Raw genomic sequence first — 21584 nt, forward strand, 5'->3', positions numbered from 1 at the left:
ATAAAATAAATAAAAAAAGCCAAATAACATCTCAAATAAAAAGCCAAAACCAACCAAGCAAAAAAACCTAACAAAAATTAAAACTCCTTTTTGCTTTTACTCTCACAAAGGGAAGACTTAAGGATTGGGAAAGTGTGTATGGATAAGAGGCCAGGTGGACTGCCTCCCACTTGGGGACACTTCTTGGGCTCCCATCACACCTGCTCTGGCGTGTCACCACGTCTGGACATGGCTTTCTGTGTCCCCAGGGGCAGGGCCTGTGGTGGGGGAATGCTGATGACTGGGAGGCTGGCTGCTGCTAGTTTGCTGGTTGAGTCGGAGCACTCCTGGCTGCTGCTGCCCTTGCTTGTGTTCCTGGCCCTCCTGCACCGGGATAGCTATCCAGAGACTTATTTGGAAAGTCCTGTGATTGTGTCAGTTTACTGCAGTAGGACTCTAGCCCATTGCTCTCTCCTCTTCTGCAGGGAAGACTGTGACGTCTGGCAGGGCAATGGTCTCTGCTCCTAGTATTCTTTTTTCCTGTTGTCAGGCATGGCGTCCTCAGGAGTGTCAGTTCTGTTACCCTTAGTGGAGTGACTCCTTTCCATCTGTAGGCAAGCCAGAGGGCCTGCGCGGCCGACTTGTCCCCTCTGATTCAAACAGTGCAGAGGGGATTGTTGCGATTCTCTTCAGACTGAGTGATACTTCTCATCAAAGGACTGTGGACTCAGTAGACCAGCAAATAAGGGTTGTACCACATGGTTCATTTTTGTGTTAAGCACGTGGAAGTAGGATTGAAGTGGAGCTGTTGGAGAAAAGGCTCATAGAAGTGACAGGCCCAGGTGACGCGGACTGAGTTGTCAGTGAGTCCCAGGTGCTGGGGGCTGTGCCTCCTGAAACCAGCAGGGGCTCAGAAGTGAGATGAGATCTGGGGGTATCTTGCCAGCTGATGCCCTTCCAGGGTAGTCATGATTGTTACGGTTACCCTCTGGCTAACTGAGCCTGTGGTTCTGTCTTCTCAGGTCTAATTGATGACTACAAAACCCTCCATGGCAATGCCCCAGCCCCTGGTACCCCAACAGCTTCTGGGTGGCAGCCACCCACTTACCACAGTGGCAGGGCCTTCAGTGCCCGCTACCCTCGTCCAAGCCGGAGGGGCTACTCCTCACACCATGGGCCTTCGTGGCGCAAGAAATACTCCCTCGTGAATCGGCCCCCGGGACCCTCAGACCCACCTGCCGACCCTGCTGTGCAGCCGTTGCACGGGGCCCGGGGGGGCCAGGCTCCTGTCCCGCAGCAGCACATCCTTGGGAGACAGGTCCAGCTCAATCAAGGTCAGAACGTGGTCATCAAAGTTAAACCACCATCAAAGTCTGGCTCTGCCAGTGCTTCAGGGGCCCAGCGGGGCTCTTTGGAAGAATATGAGGACACCCCCTGGAGTGACCAAAGGCCCCGGGAAGGTGAAGGTGAGCCCCCTCGGGGACAGCTGCAGCCCTCGAGACCAGCAAGAATCAGGGGGACCTGCAATGTGGAAGATCCTCTTCTGGTCTGCCAGAAGGAGGCCGGTAAGCCCAGGGTGGTGAAATCAGTGGGCAGTGTGGGCGACAGCCCCCGGGAGCCCCGCCGGACAGTCAGCGAGAGCGTGATTGCCATCAAGGCGAGCTTCCCATCCTCTGCTCTGCCCCCACGCACTGGCATGGCCCCCGGCCGGAAGCTGGGTTCTCATTCCGTGGCCAGCTGTGCTCCACAGCTCCTTGGGGACAGGAGAGTAGATGCTGGCCACGCAGATCAGCCAGTTCCGTCAGGCTCGGTGGGCCCAGCCAGACTGGCCTCAGGACCCAGGCAGGCCCGGGAGGCCTCGCTGGTTGTGACCTGTCGAACTAACAAGTTCCGGAAAAACAACTACAAATGGGTGGCTGCCTCCGCGAAGAGTCCCCGGGCTGCTCGGAGGGCCCTCAGTCCCAGAGTGGCTGCAGAGAATGTGTGCAAGGTCCCTGCTGGCACGGCAAACAAGGTGGAGAAGCCGCAGCTCATAGCTGACCCAGAGCCCAAGCCCAGGAAGCCAGCCACGTCCTCCAAGCCAGGGTCTGCCCCCAGCAAGTACAAGTGGAAGGCCTCCAGCCCCTCTGCCTCCTCCTCTTCCTCCTTCCGTTGGCAGTCAGAGGCCGGCAGCAAGGACCATGCCTCCCAGCTCTCCCCAGTCCTGTCCAGGTCCCCGCCGGGGGACAGGCCAGCCGTAGGACTCAGTGGCTTGAAGCCCGTCTCTGGGGAGACCCCACTTTCGGCTTACAAAGTGAAGAGCCGCACCAAGATCATCCGGAGGCGGGGCAGTACAAGGTGGGCATCTCGGCCGGCTACGGTGGAGTGTGAGGGGCTGTGAGGAGGGTTTGTTTGGCACCCCGATGGATCTTCTGAGCTCGGAGCTTTGCCTGCAGTTGGGTTCACGTTTCCAGCAAGAAATGAGGCAGGAAGTGCTGCTGTGGTGGTTTGGGCTAGCCTGGGGCACAGAGTGAGGGGGCAGGTTTCCCATCCCTCATGCTGCTGGCAAGCCCATGCTTTCTCCCGCTGGTGAGAGACAGCAGCTTCCATTCCAGTTGCACAGGGTTCACAGAGGGAAGGCTTTGGGCCAGGCCAGGCGCAGGGGGAGTAGCTCCCAGGGACCAGCCCAGGGTCCATGTGTCCCCAGGGGGATGGTGAGACAGTGAGAGCAGGTGTCTGCCCCTAGCCTGGAGCTGCCAGCCACAGGTCTGTGCTGGGAGGTGGACCAGGGCTCTGGGCCCTGCCAGGGGTGTCTGGTGTTTCCTTCCTGCCCTGTGTCTAGGGCTAGGGCTTGAGACCTGGCCTTTGCTGGCCCCCAGGCTGAGGACTGCTCCTGCTGGGCTGATGGGCGGGGGCCAGGAGCTGCTGGTAGGCGGGAGCCTCCTTGGGCGTTCCTGGCTTTGGGCTCTGTGGCCTGCCTCGCGGAGTGCTGAGGCTGCGGTTGGCCTCTGGTCCCAGGGCGACCAGATTGGTGTTAGGTCCCGGCCCCCTTGGCTAGGCAGCCAGGCAGAGTCACTCACTTGCTTGGCACACTTCTCTCCCGGCCTCCACCTTTGCGGACTTGTGATGAGACTGAGAGATGGTGTCATGGCGCAGTGCTTGGTCTGGGCTCCGGGACTCCATCAGGTTGGCAGCTAAGGTGGCAGCTGCACCTGCTGGGCAGAGGGTGGAGGTCCTGCCTTCGTCATCAGACACAGTGGCGCGCACTGTCTTGGAAGGCACCTCCTTGCTGCGCACCCCTGCTGTCTGGTCTAGGTCGCTGGCTCGTGTAGCTCATTCTCTCTGGCCCTGCTCCCCGAGACAGGTGCTGTCTTGAGGCACATGGGCACCTGGCTCCCACTCCTGGCTGTTTCTCTGTGGCAGCTCTGCTCTAAACCATGCTGGCAGCTCCCTCTGTCCAGGAAGTGTGGAGAGGGAGTGCGGAGAAGCTGCCCCCTTACTGAGGGGCTCAGAAAGCCACTTGGGGCTGGTGGCCGCTCTCCTCAGGGATGTTGGCCCTTCCCTTTGCCCCATGCAGGGACTCCTCTGGCCTGGGTAGATGGGGAAGGGGTGGACATGTGTGTGGGGACAGAGTGCTGAGGCCCGTCTGTTCTCCCTGGGAGCATGGTAGCCTGCCCTAGTTCTGGGGTCATCGGGGATTGTGGATCCAAGCCTGCCGCCTCAGCCTGGCTGTGGAGGGTGGGCAGAGCTGCCATGGGTTGAGGGAGGCAGGGTCCGGAAAGGACCCGATGTGGCCGGGTCCTGGCCTTCAGGAGCTGCTCTCATGCTCCTCGGGTCCTGATGAGGAAGGGTAGGTGGGCAGAACCCCCAGGGCTTGTTGAGAGCTGCCTGTATTTTGTCTCCACAGCCTTCCTGGAGACAAGAAAGGCAGCCCCGCACCTGCCACCACCGCCAAGAGCCACCTCAGCCTCCGGCGGAGACAGGCCCTCCGGGGGAAGAGCAGCCCTGTCCTGAAGAAGACCCCCAACAAGGGCCTGGTACAGGTCACCACGCACCGACTGTGCCGCCTGCCTCCGAGCCGGGCCCACCTCACCACCAAGGAAGGTATGTTGGGAGCAGGGGCGCTGGGTACTGGGGCTGGGCATGCCTGCACTGGATCTGCTGGCCTGTTAGGAGCCATGGGCACCTTCCCTGCCTTATGCTGTTAGAGGCCCTGGCTGGGCGGGCACTGCCTGGCAGACGGTGGTGGTGGGCTGGCGGGTAGAGGAGAGGGCCCGGGTGCTGCGCCCTGCAGTCTGGGTGTGGGATGTGCTGCTAGGCAGGCGCTGTGGCCTCTTCTGTGTGTCTCTTGGTATGGACCCAGCTGCGTCCCTCCTGAGGGAGGAGGGGCGGCAGCTGCTGAGCCCTTAGGCAGGGGTGAAGCCCTCACTTGTGCTGTGCTGGGCACCCCCAGGCCTCTGCCTCCTCCAGGGCCCTTCTGTGCTCAGCTGGCTGGGGCTGCAGGTCTGCCTGCCCTGCCCTTTCTGAGTGTCACATGGTGCTGTGCGAGTGTTTTGAGCGGCCTGAAAGAATTGGTCTGGTCTCCCGCCGTACCACTCTGAGTGCACCCGGTCCTGCCTGGAGAGAAGTGGTCTGAGCTCCTGAGGGCCCCTGTGGTGGCCGGGGAAGGTCCCGGCCTGCAGAGAAGTGGTCTGAGCCCCTGTCGCGGCCGGGGAAGGCCCCGGCCTGGAGATTGTGGGGTGTAGCGCCTTCGAGGTTGACCCCCACTGCGGTGATGGTGCCGACACACTGGGGGAGCAGCCTCCAGGCGGGCACGTGGTTGGGGGTATGTGGTGAGAGTCTAGCCCTTGGGTGTGGCACCCCCCAGACACTGTAAGGGTCAGCGTGGAGCCACGTTTGTCCGTGTGCACCTGGTCCCGTGTGACTCTGTGGCTCCCCTGGGCGCGTTAGGGCAATGGCTTCCTGAGCTCGTGTCTGTGACATCTGGAGAAGGTGGGGTGTTGGGGATTGAGCAGGCTTGGACCTGGGCACTCCGACTGGGGACTGGTGCTCAGAAATCTAGCCAAGGCTGGCGTGGTTGCTCACGCCTGTAATCCCAGCTCCTTGGGAGGCCAAGGTGGGAGGATCACTTGAGGCCAGGAGCTTGAGACCAGCCTGGCCAACATGGCAAAACCCCGTCTCTACCAAAAATACAAAAATTAGCTGGGCATGGCGGCACATGCCTGTAATTCCAGCTACTCAAGAGGCTGAGGCAGGAGAATTGCTCAAGCCTGGGAGGTTGCAGTGAGCTGAGATCGCGCCACTGCACTCCAGCCTGCAGCCTGGGCGACAGAACAAGACTCTCTCTAAAAAAAAAAAGAATCCCATTCAAGCATACTATCATCTAGGGAGGCTTCAGAAGACTGTGGAAGGAGCTGGGCCTGGGCAGAGCCAAGAGTCATGTGGGGGCTGCCACGGGAGGGCAGGGCATGTGGTTCCAGATGGAGGACTGAATGGGGCGATGCAGCCGGGTGTTGCAGCACGGGGAAGGGGGGGAGGCGAAAGTGAGGCTGGGGGCGCTGGTCGGCTGTCCCCTATTAGCAGACACCTGCTGCGTGCCAGAACACGTGGATTTCATCCTGGTGACAGGGAGCAAGCAGAGACCCATGTGGTCCCTGGTAGCCACAGTGAGGTGGCCGGATGGGGGTTAGGTCGTGGGCTTGTCTGGGAGTGGATAGTAGGGTTGGCTTGGACAGTTGGCAGTGTCCCCTGGTCACCTGGGGAGGAGGGGTTGAGGAGGTGTCCAGCTCTGGGAGGCCAGGAGGGGCTGCTGAGCCCTAGGAGGCCGAGGCTTGCAGATGGCATGGTGGTTGGGGTGAGAGGCTCCCCACTCGGTGCAGGGTCAGCCCTGCTCACCTGGCCTGCTCCCTCTTCGGGCCTCTAGTAGAGTGGGGCATAGGCAGGGGATGGGGGAGGCTGCTTCCGGCTTATGGGGCCTTGCTCGGCACCCCCTGGACTCCTGTCGGAAGGAGTGTGGGCTTGGGAGGCCACCAGCTTCACCGGCTGACCATTGCGGAGTGCACGGCTGTGGGGCTGCTGCAGTCCTGCCTCACTAGGGGGAAGGGTGTAATTGATCTCATCTTTTTTTTTTTTTTTTTAAATAATGTTTTTAGAAACAGGGCCCTGCTTGCCTCCCAGGCTGGAGTACGGTGGTGCAGTCACGGCTCACTGCAGCCTCAACCTCCTGGGCTCAAGTGACCCTGCTGAATAGCTGGGACCGCAGGTACCGGTCACTACGCCTAGCTAATTTTTACTTTTTTTGTAGGGACAGGGTCTTGCTTTGTTGCCTAGGCTGGTCTTGAACTCCTGGGCTCACGGGATTCTCCTGCCTTAGTCTCTTAAAGTGCTGGGATTACAGGTGTGAGCCACTGTGCCCAGCCAAACTCATAAAGACCAGTGTGAAGCTGGGTGTGGTGGCTCACACCTGTAATCCCAGCACATTGGGAGGCTGAGGTGGGCAGATCACCTGAGGTCAGCAGTTCAGGACCAGCCTTGGCAACATGGCAAAACCCATCTCTACTAAAAATACAAAAATTAGCCGGGCGTAGTGGCAAGCGCCTTAATCCCAGCTACTTGGGAGGCTGAGGCAGGAGAATCACTTGAACCCAGGAGGCAGAGGTTGCAGTGAGCGGAGATCTCCAGCCTGGGTGACAGAGTGACATTTTGTCTCAAAAAAAAAAAAAAAAAAGACCAGTGTGACAACTGCATGGAGTGAGAGGAGAGGGTCCTGTGTGAGGAAGGGGTGGGTGTGGGGAAGGCGTCCCCCTGACTTACCCACCATTGGCCCATCTGGCAAGCACAGTTGAGTCACTGTGCCTGGCAGCCTGCTGGCTCCTGGGGTACTGCAGTGAAGGTGAAGAGATGATGAGGCTGGAGCCGCCTTCCAGTGGTGGAGACAGGCAGCCACCGGAGTGCTTGTACATCAGCCAGAAAGGTGCTTCTGGGTGGAAAATGCCTTCTGAGGAACAGGCAGGGGGATAGCACAGGACCAGCTGCAAAGAGGTGGTCGGCGAGTGGGAGGGCTTCTCTGAGGAGGTGACCTGAGCAGAGAGGAGCGAATAGGGCTCAGCTCTGTAGGCTGAGATGGAGGTGGGAATGAGCTTGCTGCGTTCTGGAGCACGAGGAGGCTGTGGGGCCGGTTCTGGAGCACGAGGAGGCTGTGGGGCCGGTTCACCGTCTGGGAGTGTGGCTTGGAGGGGGTGGAGCCAACGGGGCAGAGGGACCAGGTCCCGGGAAAGGGTCTTGTAGGCCACAGGAGGCAAAGGGGGGTTGGTTCTGGTTACGTTGGGAAGCCAGGGAGGGACAGGGGAGGACCCTGGGAGGGGAAGGTCCAGGGCCCCAGGGTGTCTGGCAGGCCTGAGCAGGCAGTGAGTCAGGAGGGCCTGTGTACGAGGCTGTGGACGCCAGGCCAAGGAGCAGAGTCCACACGCTCTCAAGCGGGCAGGGAGCCCATGGCGATGTGTGCAGAGGTGAGAGGCCGAGCCTGCATCTTGGCCTGGTCACTCAGGCAGCTGATCCCAGAGACAACCACTGCAAGACTCCAAGCTGGCCGCAGGGGAGATGGGCATGGCCGGGGCATCTGCTGAGGTGGGAGGCTGGGGCCCGGGAAGCTGGTGAGTGGCTCCCCGAGGCGCCCTCCCGCAAGGCCCACCATCTCCCTCCCTGCTTGCCTAAGAACTGAGGCTTGCCTGTCCTCAGCCCTGGTCAGGTGGGCTTCTGGGCAGGGCCCAGCTTTGTTTCGTTTAACACTGCAGTGCCCTGGTGAGCCAGTGAGCCCTCCCGCGTGGCCAAGGCCTCCATCGGCCGGGGCGTTCGTTCCTGGATGCCGGGGTTGTGTGGGCTGTGGGTGGGGCCGCCAGGTGGGGCTGCTCCTTCGTTTGGCTGTTTGGAGTTTTCTTTCCCCATTTTCTGCCCAGCAAAAGCTTAGTTCCAGCTCTACCTCTCCTCTTCAAGGAGAGGGCAGTGTCCCAGTGTCCAGATGGGGACGACTGCCCTGTGGGCTCCTGCACTGGGGACGGGCTTCTGAAAGCTGCCAGCCCTGCTGCCCCGTCCCTCCCCCGCCACACTTCAGCCTTGCCGTGCGGCCCAGTGGCCAGCAGAGGGCGTGCTTTCCCCTCCTATCCCCTCTGTCCGCCCTTTTTTGGTAATTGATCGCCTAATTTCCTCTTTATGTGAAAGAAAGCAGATACCAAGTAATTTGCAGCAATAACCTGCTAATGCTGGGCCAGTATTGAAACTCCCCTGTTCATTTCAAGTGGCAGATAAAACGCTAATACATGATTATCCTTGCAAATTGGATTATTTTAAATAACCAAAAGGCTACGGCCAGGAGAAAGCGATCCCATCTCCCCTGAGTTACTATTGCAGCGTAATTGCCGCGTTCAATCAATTTCCCTGGCATTAGAAATTCCATCACAATCAACATTAAGCTTTATTCATTGTGATGGCTAAGAGCCGGGCCATTTCTCCTCTTTTTCTTAACTGGCAAAATTAATCAGGGAAAAGATTTTAAACATTTACCCGTGCGAAAGAGGTCAGCCCTGCCACTATATTGCTCAGCAGATAAGGGGGCTAATAAAAAGAAAATTGAATTACTAATGATCACCAAGAACAGAGTATATAAAACCTGGCCATCGCCAGTTCAGGAAAAGGGAGAATCAATTTTCTTGGGACAAGGTGCGTTCATTTTTTATTTTGGCGCATATTATCAGCAATTTAATTTGAGAGGCATAAACAGGAGGAAACAGTTAGGGAATAATGAGCCTGGAGGTGTAAAGTGCCGCAGGATATATGCTGTACACAATTTATTTGGCACAACAGATAATCGCTTTAATTGAATTCAAAAGTGCATTGTTCAGCAGCAGCGTGGCGGCTCATGCCTGGGGACTGAGACTGTTAGGAATGCTCCAGTCTGACTCCTCGGTGCCTTTTCTCCCCTGCCCTCTCCTGGCCCTGCGAAGTCCTCTGGGCCTGGAGTCAGACCTTGGCTGGGGTGGGGCAGGGGATTCCTGGGGGTCTCTCCCTCTGCCGTCAGTGTGCCCCTTGCCTTCCATTTCTTCCTTTCCTTTTCTCCTGGGGATGGGTCTGTTGGCAGCTGGGGGATGAGAATGTGAGACACTGGCCGGGCGCCGAGGCTCATGCCTGGAATCCCAACACTTCGGGAGGCTGAGGCGGGTGATTACTTGAACCCAGGAGCTCAAGACCCCCCTGGGCAAAGTGGCAAAACCCCATCTCTACAAAAAACGCAAGAATTACCTGGGCGTGGTGGCACATGCCTGGAGTCCTAGCTACTCGGGAGGCTGAAGTGAGAGGATCACTTAGGTCTGGGAGGTTGAGGCTCTAGTGAGCCATGATCGCACCACTGCACACTGCAGCCTGGGTGACAGAATGAGACCTTGTCTCAAAAAAAAAAAAAAAAAAAAGAAGCTATAAGACAGCCCCAGAAGGGCGGCCTGGGCGAGTAGCCTTTGCTGGAGGCTGCAGTAGAGACCTGCCTGGGTTGATGGGTCTCTGGTGGACCGGTGCTGGAGAGGGCATTTGGGCAGAAGAGATGAAAAGCTTTCCGGAGTCTGAACATGGGGTCCTGCCTGCCACTCATGTAACTGGCAATTAGTGCTCTTGGTGTGCAGTGTTTACAGAACACACAGCTGAGCCATGTGGCCAGGCCCTCACTCTGGTGCGGGGGATGCAAGGCCAGCTTCGTGGTACGTCCTCCTGGGGCCCGTTGCTGTGCTCGGCCACTCTGGGATGACAGGCATGACTCCCTAAGCCTAGCCGGCCTGTGCAGAGGAACGCTGTCCAGGCTGTACACTCCAGGCCAGGCCAGAGTGAGGGCCAGCTCTCCCACCCACCCCAATGCGCCCAGGCTGAGGAGCTTCTTGGTGGCGGGAGGTGATGGAACTCCTACCAGCCACATGGAAGCATCTGCTCTTTTATGCCAAGGAAAAGTCGTGGTAGGTGGGTAGGCAGTGGTGTCGTCATCTGCTGGGGTGGGAGGGCCCCCTCTGCTTCACCCACCCAGGATGGTGGATGCATGCCATTGGCCTGCCCCCTTACCCCATGGCCTGGAATGAGCCCAAGGCCCTGCCTGGGAAGCAGCCACCTTCCCAGACTTGTTGCCAGTGTGCTGGGTGAGGGTGTGGGCCTGGCAGGTCCTGGGCACACCTGTGGTGGACAGAAAGGGCCTGGTTTACATGGTGGTCTCGTGTGGACAACCAGGCTGGGTCGAGGCCTGCTGGCTGCCCAGGCTTTGACAGGTGCCAGGCCAGGCATCTGCCTCTGGCCCAGAGCTTGCTGCACAAAAGGCGATTCCTACCCATCCCTCAGTTCGCCGTGCCGGCCCCAGGGTGTGGAGGAACTGCTGTCAGCATTCGCAGACGAGAAGTGGAGTCTCCACTCACCCCAGGTCACTGGCAGAAAGGGCAGGCGTGGGTCTTGGACCCTCCTCTGGTGTCACCAGGTGCCAGGGCTGCCCCACCCGGGTGAGTCTTTTGGGGCCTGGATGCCTATTCCCTGCGTCCGAGTTTCTCTGAGGAAGTGCTTAGGGATACGCCGTGTGAGCTGTTGGCCCTCAGCCCCTCCCTGCCACCAGGTGGTTGTCGTGGCTTCCCCCAGCCCCAGAGCGGGACCCAGAGTGGGACCTGAGGGGCTGGGGTCCCTCAGGCACATGGGCTAGAGGGTGAGGATACTGGGTCTCACCCTCTAGCCCTGGCAAAGCCAAAAGCAGCTCCCAGGAGCCCTGGCCGTCCGCCCAGTCCTTTGTGGGGTCTCCCCTGACTGTGGTGCGACTTTTCCACGAACACTGCCTCCTGACTGCTGGGTCTCGGAAGGGCCTGCCTTGGCGGCTGTTCATGGGACCCCTCTGAGTCCTGGGGCCCTCCTGTGTCCTGGGGTCCTCCCTGTGCACGTGGTCATTTCTGTGTTGCCTCCCGGTACCTTGGAGAGGGGTGGTTTGCCAGGCAGCCCTGGCATCAGAGGCCCGGGTGGATTCTGCACCCAGCCCGTGCTGTGGCTTTGCACTGTTTGGCCACAGATGCTTACGGGGATGTCACTGAGCGGGCACCAGCTTGGGAGTGTGGTGGCCCCTCTGCCTCTCTGTCCCCAGCGGCTTCTCCCAGTGACCCCCGCAGCCTGTGGATTCCAGTGCATGGGAAAAACCCAACTGCTTTCTCTCAACTGGCCCTGCCCCCACCGAAGACCCTCTGTAGCTCCAACCAGGCCCAACCTCTGGCCAGGCTCCTCCCCCACCCTTAGGGGTACACAGTTTGCTCCCCTCATTCGGGAGTCTGTGAGGTGGGCCATGGTCCACCCTGCCAGGCCAGCTCCTCTAAGATTGCGTCCCAGCCGCCCCGCCACCGTGGGCATTCCTTCCTCCTGCCTCATGTTTTGTATTGCAGGAATTGCTGGATTATTGTCCGTCCTGTCCGTAGGAAGGTGCTGTGGGCAGCACCCTGGCTGCCCTGTGTGCACTTGAGCCTCAGGCTGTGGCAGCTCCTGGTGTGGGTGAGGCGCCCCCTCCCAGAGGACTGGGCCTGGGCAGAAGGGAGGGCCTCGCTCCCTCAGGAGACCCCATGGGCAGGCCTTGAGCAGGAAGGCGGGGCAGTCACCATGCTGAGTGGGCAACCGAGGGGTGAGGGCCTGGCAGAGGGCTGCCCACCAGGAGGAAAAGCCGCAGGGTTCCCTGCCCCGACACTGTCCTGCCCCCTTTGAGATGCACAGGGTGGTGGAGGTTGGCGGCGCACTCGGAGGCTCAGTGAGCAAGTGGGCAGGGTGCCACCAGCCTCGAGCCCCGGCCTCCAGCGGAGGGGCTGGTTTCTGTGCCATCCGAGCTGCAACCTCCTGTGCCAGGCTGCTGGGAGGCCTTTCTGAGCCTGGCGGTCTCCCCAGGAGGCTGGCCGTGGCTGGGACGTGAGGCATCGGTGGAGCCCTGACCTGCTGCACAGAGCCTGAGAACAGAAGCCTGACCGTGGAGGGCTCTGTCGCCGCCTGGCCCAGGCGTGGGCGCTGGGCCCACAGCCCCTCGGCAGTGCCACCTGGCTTCTGTGGTGAGCTGGCCGGGTCTGGGTCCCAGCCTTGTGGGGAGCTGGAGCGCTGTGGTCAGGAACAAGATGGCTCCCCTGCCCTGCGCAGAGATGAGTGGCGGCCCCTGAGGAGGCAGGAGTGCCCAGGGCCCGAGGCGCACCACAGGGTGGGTGCCAGGTTGGGCTTACTGTGTCTTGGCAGTGGGGGAGGGTGCCAGGGGCAGAGGGGCCAGAGACTCTCCCATGGCCCCAGCGAGAGTGAGGGGCAGGCACCCTGCCCCATGCTGCTAGATACGGGAGAGCAGCCCTGTGTCCGGTGCTGGAGGCTTGGATCTTTGCTGGATGCCAGGAGGCAGGGTTATGAGCCCCCAGGCGTGATGCGGGCATGGCCTGGCGGGAGACTTTGGCCCTGTCTGTCCGTTCTCCTTGCTGGTGCTTGGTTCCGTATCTGTGAATGGGGTCGAGAGTGTTTGCCGTGGGGCTGGGTGTTTGTTGTGGGGCTGGGCGTTTGCCGTGGGGCTGAGCGTTTGCTGTGGGGTTGGGCGTTTGCCGTGGGGCTGGGTGTTTGCCGTGGGGCTGAGCGTTTGCCGTGGGGTTGGGCGTTTGCCGTGGGGTTGGGCGTTTGCCGTGGGGCTGGGCGTTTGCCGTGGGGCTGGGTGTTTGCCATGGGGCTGGGTGTTTGCCGTGGGGCTGGGCGGTGCTTTCAGGTGCTGTGGCCCGGTGTGGTGTTCCAGCTGGGCTGCGCTGGCGGCCAGCATTGCCCACCTGGGAGGCTCTGCCTGGCGCCTCTGGGGTATGTGATCCAGCATTGCTTGCTGTGTGCAGCGGGGCTGTTCGATTTTACTGTGGTGAACCCCGTGAAAGGGCATGAGAGCAGTTAGATCTGGAGTCCTGCTTTCATAAGGGAAAAAGAAAATGCTGAATTAGGCTTCAGGAAAGGCAGCCACAGCGATCCTTGAATCTTGCATAAATTATCAGGCATGCCGGAGGCCTCCAGTTTTCCGTGTGTTGTGGCTGTGCTAATTAATTACTCCACAGAACTGGCATGGGGTTGCGTGTGTGCCGTGGTGGTGCTGCACTGCACTGTGGGCGCAAAGCTGAAGATCTGGGCTGCCTGGGCAGGGTGGCGTTCTCAGGAGAGCCAGAACTCACACTGCCGTAGGACGCTGGGTCCCCAGACTGGGGACAGCTTGGGCTGGTCCTTTTGTTGAATGGATTGAGATAGTCCTCTTGTCCCTCTCCTCCCAGCCCAGGGCTGCCACGTCCCTCTAATCACATGTCTTGTCAGACTTTGAATCAAGTGCAGGACACCCCGGGTGGGTCCCTCACCCTGGTGGCCTCTCTCAGGAGTCCACCAGGCAGTGGGTGTTGGGGTGCAGGACACAGGCTCTCTCATCACCTGCCAACCCCCACCACGCAGCCAGGGGCACGCTGCCGAGTGCTCGGGTGACTGGTGGGCATGGCACAGGGCCGTCCCAGTGGCCACCCCTGCTGGCCTGGTCCTCTTCCCACTCTGCCGGCGTGTGCTCTTCCTGTGACCGGCCTCTGGGGTCTGTCTCCAGGCACAGCCAGCAGGGCTTATGCTGCCTGCCTCCTGGCGGTGTCTTTTCGCCAGCTCTCGGTTCTCCCACTGGAGTAACGGGGGCATGGCTCTGCCAGCCTCAGCTGGCCTCCTGTTGAGGGACTGGGGAGTGGGTGTGGCTCTGGGCACTGAGGCGGCTTCCCAGCTGGGGACGAGTGTGGCCTGCGCCTTCTGGGATTTGGCCCCTTCTCCGCATGGGGTCAGGATGTTGCTGGGCCCCCGTGTAGGCCCCTGCTGGGGCTGCAGCCTTCTGTGCCCCATCTGCTGCCCATAAGTGGCCCCTGCCAGCCTCCTCTGTCTCTCCACCTTGACCCTTGCCTGAGGGCACCTGCTGTGGTGCCACAGGTGGGTCGTGGCAAAGCTGGGTGTGGTCAGAGTCCATGTGGACTTGGGCATCGTCTGGGAACCCTGTGATCCCACTGGTTGTTTCCCCCTGCACCAAGTCTGATCATGTTCTGGGCGGGGTCCTGTTGGGCCGGAAGTCCTGGTTCCCCAAGGGGTCTCCTGCTTGGCACCAGCAGCAGTACTGGGAGAGGAAGTAGCCCCAGCCCAGTGTTTCCTGCCCACAGACACCTGGTCTTCCTGCCACTCATCCTCCAGAGCTGGCCCTGCCCTTGCTCACTGGGCATTTGCTGAGCTCTGGGGCTATGTTGGGACCGTGACTGGTGGGCCAGCCCAGCGAGGCCCTGATGGCACGGGTGTGGGAGGTGCTGGGCTCTTGCCTGATGGCAGACAGAGAATGTCCAGCCAGGGTCTCTCCAGGGCCTCTCCCACTGGACCCCCACTGAAGTCAGTGCCCTCTGTGGCCCACTGGGGCAGCAGCCTGCATCCTAGCATGGGTTTCAGTGCGGCCCTGGGTGGACTTGAACTATAGTGGCTATGAGGGTTCTCCAGGTCCCCCACATCTTCAGCGCCAGTGCCAGCACCCTGGGCTCTGGGCCAGCTGCAGGCTGATGCCACTGAAGCGGGGACAGTGCCAGGCCCAGGCAGAACGTCAGGCTTGGGGTTGTGTGGCAGGCATGGCATCCAGATGGGTGGGGAGACCTCCTGGGAGAGTGGTGCACAGGCACTGCCTGCTCCCGTGGCCTGGCCCATTCCCTGTCCTCCTGTCCCATCCTGTCCCTTGGTACAGATCTGCTGCAACCATTGGCCAGCTCTGGTCACTGCGTGTGTGCTGAGTGGTGGAATCCCAGCTGGCCAAGCTGTGCTTCCCGTAGAGAGGTGCATGGGAAGGCATAGCAGGAAGACCAGGGCTGTCTGTGGCACCCTTGATTGGAGCCCCCTCTTTCCAGGGCTGAGTCCAGTGACCGCAGTCTCTGGTCCGTGTCCTCGTGGGAGCAGGGCGACATGCAAGGAGCCCCTCAGGATGGGCCCCAGGGACGCTCCTGTCCCCGCTCCCAGCTGAGACCTTTCCGTGCTCTGGGGTCCCTTGGGTGGCTCTGCCTTGGGAGGGACACAGAGTCTCTGGGCCCAGCTGTTCTGGAAAGGGCAGGGCCACATGTCTCTCTTCAGGGCTTCTAGATGGCCACGGGAATCCTGAAGAGGAGACCGCGGCCATGCCCGTGCCTGCGCCACCTGCCACCCCTCAGGGCCCTCCTTTCTGGTCCGCCTGCCGTGGCTGTCCAAGGCCGTGCCGACCCTGCTGTCAGGAGCTTTCACTCGGCAGGAGGCTGGCACTGTCACCAGCTCCTGGAGTAGCCTCAGGCCAGGCCAAGCGCTGCTGGGAGGTGCCACCCAGGCCAGAAGAAGCCAAGCACTTGCCACGGCCGTCTGGCCCGGCTGGACGGCGAAGTGCGACTGTGCGTGGCCTGGGCCTCAGGGCTCGCAGAGAGAGCAGATGGAATTTCAGAGGATTCTGTAGCTGGATATGATGACCGTAAACTTAGCAGCTTCTAGACGTTAAGTGTCAAGTTGTCTGTTGGTTTGCTTGAGTGTGTGTTACGGATCCCTGGTCTCGGAGATCAGCCCAGGGGCCCCAAGCTCCCTCTGGCGCCTTTGATCCGGGGGCTGGCAATGGTCTACACCCAGGCCAGGGACTGGCGTGGCACATGTGCGGCTTCTGCCACTGGCTGGTCTGCGCAGCATGGACATGGAGCTTGGGCTCGGGGCAGAGCGTGGCCGGCAGGTCCCCTGCTGTGGGGTTTTGTGTGCAGAAGCATCAGCTGCCCTCCCTATTCCTCTCGTTCCCCCAGGGAGCTGAAGCCCAGGGCCAGGCAGCCACCAGCTCACTCCCCTTTGCCTCGAAGGTGCTGCCCAGTGCAGGTGTCAGGTGTGCGCCTGGAGCTCACAGGGGCCAGTCTCCTCCCCCAGGGCCAGGGACCAGCTGCTGTTGGCCCCTTCCTTGACCCACCTTTGTGTGGCTTGCCTGCTGCTAGCGTGATGGCTTGGGGGCCCGGCTCTGAGGCCGCGGCCTCATGGCCCAGCTGGGGTTTCTTTGAGGCAGACCGGCTGGCGGTGAGCTCTGGGCCCTTCAGCCAGGTGTGTCTGACCAGCGCAGTCAGGCATGAAGTACCGAGGCTGCCCGGAGCTTGCAGAGGCATGGCTCCTTGCAGAGCATGGCACATGTCAGGGGCTCTGGGAACCTTAGCCCAGACCCCCAGGGAGCTCTCCCCTAGGGCCTGGTGTCATAGACTGTTTGGTAACTGTGGACTCCGGGACTGTGTCCCCACCTGCTGGAGTTGTGGGAAGGGCTGAGAGAGAGTGAGGCTCAGAGCCCACCAGGGTCTGCTCTGTGCCAGCCATGTTGCTCCAGGGCCCATCCTAAAACAGGCTGTGGGCACCGCAGGGGCACTGTGCCCAGTGTCTCTCCCAGGCACACTTGCCCTTCCTGCCCATTGGGGGACGGGGAGGCTGCCCTGGAGAGATAGGACCACCTGGGAACACGGACTTCTGTTCCAGGACTGCGCCCTCCCCCACTGGCTAGCTCTGTCTGGGAGACTCCTGGCATCCAGGCAGTCCTCCAGGCTGCCCTGGGCGCTTGGGTGGCCTTGGGTACCCCGACATGGCCCCGTGAGGCCTGTAGTGAGGCCCCGTCCTTCACCCACCCCAGCCCATGCCAGCTCGCTCTCCGTTGTCCTGCGGCCCCGCTCTGACTCAGTTGGCCCTGGAGTGTTGCTGCGTCTCAGTGTGCTCTGGCTCCAGCAGGTTAGTGGCGGGAGGTGGCAGCTCTTCTCCCGCCAATTGCCCTCTGCGTTATCTCGGGGTGATTCAGGGGTGGGGCAGCCTGCAGAGAATGCACTCCTGGTGGCATGAAGCCTGGCGGTGGCCACTTTCCTAGAACGCAGCAGAGGGTCTGCCTGCCCAAGCTGTGTGAGGACAGGGGCCCTCACACGGATGTCCTGGAATTCTGAGCTGTGGTCTCCCACTGCCTCTGGGAGCTCACCAAGGTGGTGCTTGAGGAATGGTGACAGTTGTCCTGAGGTGGCCTCCATCTGTAGTGGGCAGTGTCTTTCAGGATGGCTGCAAACACCACCCTCCCTGAGATCACCTTGCAGACAGGGTGTCGGGAAAGCATGAGCTGCAGGGGTGTGGTGGGAGCGTTCTGAAGCCTGCTCTTGTGGGACCCCTGTCGGGCTCTGAGCCGCTGGTGCTGCAGGTGAGCTCGGTTTCATTGTGCGTCTGTCTTTGCTACAGCCCCCGGGGATGTGGAGCAAACCTGGAGGGTTGTGTGCAGTGGGAGGTGTGGGGGCCAGGTGGTGCCCACCAGAGTGCTGGTTGACGAGGGAGCGGTGGCCAACACAACCGAAAGCACCTCCTCCAGGGAGAAGAGGCCTAGTCTGGGGCACCTCTGGGCAGGGCGTGTGGCAGATTGCCCCGTTGCTAGCCCCTGTCACTAGCCCCTGCCCCTAAGGGGCCCTGGACTATCAGGATGAGGGGGCTTAGGTTCTGTGTATGTGAAGGGCTAGGCTGGATGGCTCCAAGTCACCCAGGACAGGGCTCTTGCTGAAATCAGAGGGCAATGTATGTATTTTTGAGACAGAGTCTTGCTCTGTCACCAAGGCTGGAGTACAGGGGCACCATCTCACTGCAACCTCTGCCTCCCGGGCTCAAGTGATCCTCCCACCTTAGCTTTCCAAGTAGCTGGGACTACAGGTGTGTGCCACCACACCTGGCTAATTTTTGTATTTCATTCCTGGGCTTAGGTGATCTGCTTAACTCGGCTTTCCAAAGTGCTGGGATTCCAGGCGTGAGCCACTGCACTCAGCCCAGTACGTTTGTGTGTGTGGTTTTTTTTTTTTTTGACGGAGTCTTAGTCTTGCTCTCTTCCCTAGGCTGGAGTGTGCAGTGGCACGATCTCAGCTCACTGCAACCTCCACCTCCTGGGTTCAGGAGATTCTCCCACCTCAGCCTCCTGAGTAGCTGGAATTACAGGCTCACGCCACCACATCCGGCTAATTTTTGTGTTTTTAGTAGAGACGGGGTTTCACCATGTTGGCCAAGCTCGTCTTGAACTCCTGACCTCAGGTAATCCTCCAGCCTCAGCCTCCCAAAGTGCTGGGATTACAGGCGTGAGCCCCTGTGCCTGGCTTCCAATACAGTTTTAATGAGGCGAAGGAAATAGGCCTGTCATCAGGTCGGGGCGTCTTCTGTGCTGTGCGGTGCTGCAGCCCACAGGGTTGTGTGTGGCCCATGCAAAGACCTGTCAGGAGCAGCATGACGTCTGCAGTGAGCAGCCAGGCTCTGCTGAGGCCACGGGTCATCAGTTCTATTTCAGAGGTAAACTTGGATTCCGAGGGAAGGCTGGCAGAGGACCAGGTGTCAGGGGGCTCAGCACTGGGCCACACACTTACAGGGTAACTAGCAGCAGAGGGACCCCAGAGACACACCTGGGCAGGCATACCCCTTCTAGTCTGACCCCTCCATAGAGGGCACTTTGTGGGGATCCCCTGAGCCCCCAGCAGGGAGAACTCCCGTGACAGCCATGCCCATTGATGCTGGCTCTCCTTTCAATATGGGAGCCGCCTCTGTGGCCAGAGGCTGGGGCTGCATGGGTGGGGTGGGGGGTGGAGGACAGAAAAACCCTCCCTCCTGTTCTAGCACCTCTGAAAGATGCATGGGTGCTCGAGTTACGTTCTTCCTGGGGACCCCTTCTGGGGGCCTCAGGCTCTGAGAGCCCCAGACAGGTGCACTGGTGGGGGCGGGGCTGAGTCCTGGCCTCACGGCTGTGGGGTGGTGAGAATGAGGTAAGGCGGTGTGGGGATGCTGCTTGGATGGGCTGGCCTCCCGGGAAGTCCTCCGTGCCTGTCCCACCTCCTGCCTGCCCTGGCGGGTGCCACTGGACGGTTGCAGGTGTGGCTTGTTTCTGGGCCCTTTGAAAACATAAGTAGCAGATGCCCCATGTACAGGAGGCCCGGAGCTGCTCCAACCTGGGCTTCCTGCCCACAGCTAGTCCCCCTCCCTGCTGGGAGCTCCCCAGAGGCGGACATAGTGCTGGGGGGCAGGGCCTGCCAGTGGGGCACCGGGACTTGAGGAGCCCTAAAGGCCTGGGAGGGGGTCCCAGTGGGTGGAGGGTGGGGTCAGTGCCTTCAGACTTCCGAGGCTGTGCCCACATATCACCACTTTCACGACCTGGGTCTTGGTGTGCTCCGTAGCCTCGTGACCTTGGGCCATTGCCACCACCTGTGCCTCCGCCCTGTGTCTCCAGCCTCCTTGCCTCGTCTCATTGAAGGCGTCTTGGGAGGAGCCAGGCTGCCCCTGGGGTGGCTGTGGTTTTCTTGTTGAGAACACTCTGGGCTGGGCAGGGGCTGTGGCAGAGCCGGGCTTGCCCCTCCCAGGGTCTGTTTCCCTGTCCCAGGCTAGCTGTTCGCAGTGAGAGCCCTATGGGCTGGGCGGGCCGTCTGCCTGTGTGGCTGTTAGTGTGTGTGGGAAACCTGCCGCTGTGAAGCCTGATCCCCTCTCTGGGTAGACGGGCCAGAAACCCAGCCATGGGGGGTGCTGCTGGGCAGAGATCACGGTTCCCAGCCAGCAAGGCTGGAGGATGAGGGCAGGGAGGGGGCAGTTCCTGGCCTAGCTCCTGGGCAGGGGTGGGCCCTGGTGGGTGCCATGAGCTGCCCTCAGTGGGAAATCAGATGTTCTATCCCGTGGGGCAGAAGGACGCTGTGAGATTCAGCCCCACAGCCCTGTTAGCAGGGCGGTGCCAGCTGGCTGGGATCTGGGCACATCCCTGACCTGCACCCCAGTGCTTCCCAGCTGGTTCCCACTGTGTGGGCCTGGGAGGACAAAGCAGCACTAGGGCTGTGTGGAGGCCTGGGATGGGCAGCTGGCCATCGTCTCCATCCACCCAGGCCTTCCTGGTGGCCTGCAGCTGCCCCTCCCACCGCATGCAGGGCTGGAGTGGCCTGGGAAGGGTGCTCTTACCTCCTCCCAAGTCAGGGGAGCCTGCCCCCAACCTGCCCTCTCCTAGGAGACGTCAGTCCCCTGCCAAAGAGCTCTCAGCATCTTCTTTGTTCTGTTGAGGAGGAGACCCCACCTGCCTCTTCCTCATGGTGGCCCCTGGGAGCATTTTCATGATGCTGGCCATGCATCCAGGACTGGGGCTGCCCTGCAGAGCTCTGGGCACCCCCACTGCTCTTGCCTTCTGCCAGGGCCCCTTCTTGGGCCCTGAAGAAGCCCACCCAGCTCCGTTGTGCCTTCGTGTGGGAAGGAGGTGGGTAGGGCAAGCAGTACTGTTCCAGTCCTGCCAGGCCTGGGGAGCGGCCCTAGGCAGGCTATGGAGTGGTTTGTGTCTGTTGGGATGGCATGGGGCTGGCGGTCTGGCTGCAGCTCCCCTGTGGCACCGTCGGGCTCAGAGGTGCTGGGCCGTGGCTTCCCACGGGGTAGGGCACCTCTGGACTGCGGGGGTGTTCCGCGTCCCCTGCAGTGCAGCCTTTGGGCCCATGATGAGTCCTGTGCATGGGATGGAGTGGTGGCCTTGGCTGCCCTGAGGTCTGGTTAGGCTATTGTCCCCAGGTGGCCTGCTCGTGGGGCCTGCGGCTATGAAAGGTGAGGCGGAGGCCGGGCGCGGTGGCTCAAGCCTGTAATCCCAGTACTTTGGGAGGCCGAGGCGGGTGGATCACGAAGTCAGGAGATCGAGACCATCCTGGCTAACATGGTGAAACCCCGTCTCTACTAAAAATACAAAAAACCAGCCGGGCGTGGTGGCGGGCGCCTGTAGTCCCAGCTACTCGGAAGCTGAGGCAGGAGAATGGCGTAAACCCGGGAGGCGGAGCTTGCAGTGAGTCGAGATCGGGCCACTGCACTCTAGCCTGGGTGACACAGCGAGACTCCGTCTCAAAAAAAAAAAAAAAAAAAAAAAAAAAGAAAGGTGAGGCGGGCTGTTTGCCCCGTGCTGCTGTGTGGGCCGCTGTGGCCCATGTGCACACACAGCATGGCACGCTTGCCAGTCCTTCCCATGGGTGCCAGTGTGAGCACACGTGCACACTGGTCAGATCTTGCCCGCCGCTTGGGGCTTGCCTCTGTGCACCCCGAGCCTCTGTTTCTGCAGCTGTGACGTGGGGTGCTCAGGACTGGGGTAATGAGGCATGTGAGGCTTAGTCATTCTTAACCTTTGCGCTTTCAAGACACATAAGCTCGTCTTACTGAAAGATGAGCTCCCAACCCCGGGTCCCGCCCACTGCACCATGGTCTGGGGCCCTGAAGGCCAGGGCTGGTGCTGGCCCCAGTGGTTCTCACCCATCCTTCCCCGTGCTCTCCCTGAAGGCTGGAGCCCCAGGGCATTGGCCAGGAGTCTAGTTAGGGGGAATGGAGCTGGTCGGGGACCTGTCTGCAGCCTGCCTCCTCAGCTCCTACCCTAACCCAAATGCAGGGCCACTGCCTGCCTGGCCCTGTGCCCCACTGCCCCCGGTCAGCCGTCGCCCCACTGCCCCCGTCAGCCGTCAGCACACTCGCTGCTACCCCTCCCCTCCTCTCCTTCAGAGGATCGGTGAGTCACCTTCCTGGGGAGGCTGGCATAGTGCTCGCTGCACCCTGGCCTGGCCTTAGACCCC

General features: G+C 60.9%; 1 protein-coding gene across 2 annotated transcripts in view; it reads left to right on the forward strand.

Moving 5' to 3' along the window:
- The window catches only part of LOC105488446 (zinc finger CCCH-type containing 3), a 104112-nt gene that overhangs the window by 1272 nt on the left and 81256 nt on the right, over window positions 1-21584 (forward strand). For both annotated transcript variants that reach the window (XM_071067654.1, XM_011752477.3), the window contains exons 2-3: window positions 1002-2316; window positions 3866-4062. In XM_071067654.1, the coding sequence (XP_070923755.1) occupies window positions 1002-2316; window positions 3866-4062 (1512 nt within the window). The remainder of the gene's footprint in view (window positions 1-1001; window positions 2317-3865; window positions 4063-21584) is intronic.

The sequence above is a fragment of the Macaca nemestrina genome, chromosome 8 (assembly GCF_043159975.1).
Source record: "Macaca nemestrina isolate mMacNem1 chromosome 8, mMacNem.hap1, whole genome shotgun sequence".
NCBI lineage: Eukaryota > Metazoa > Chordata > Mammalia > Primates > Cercopithecidae > Macaca > Macaca nemestrina.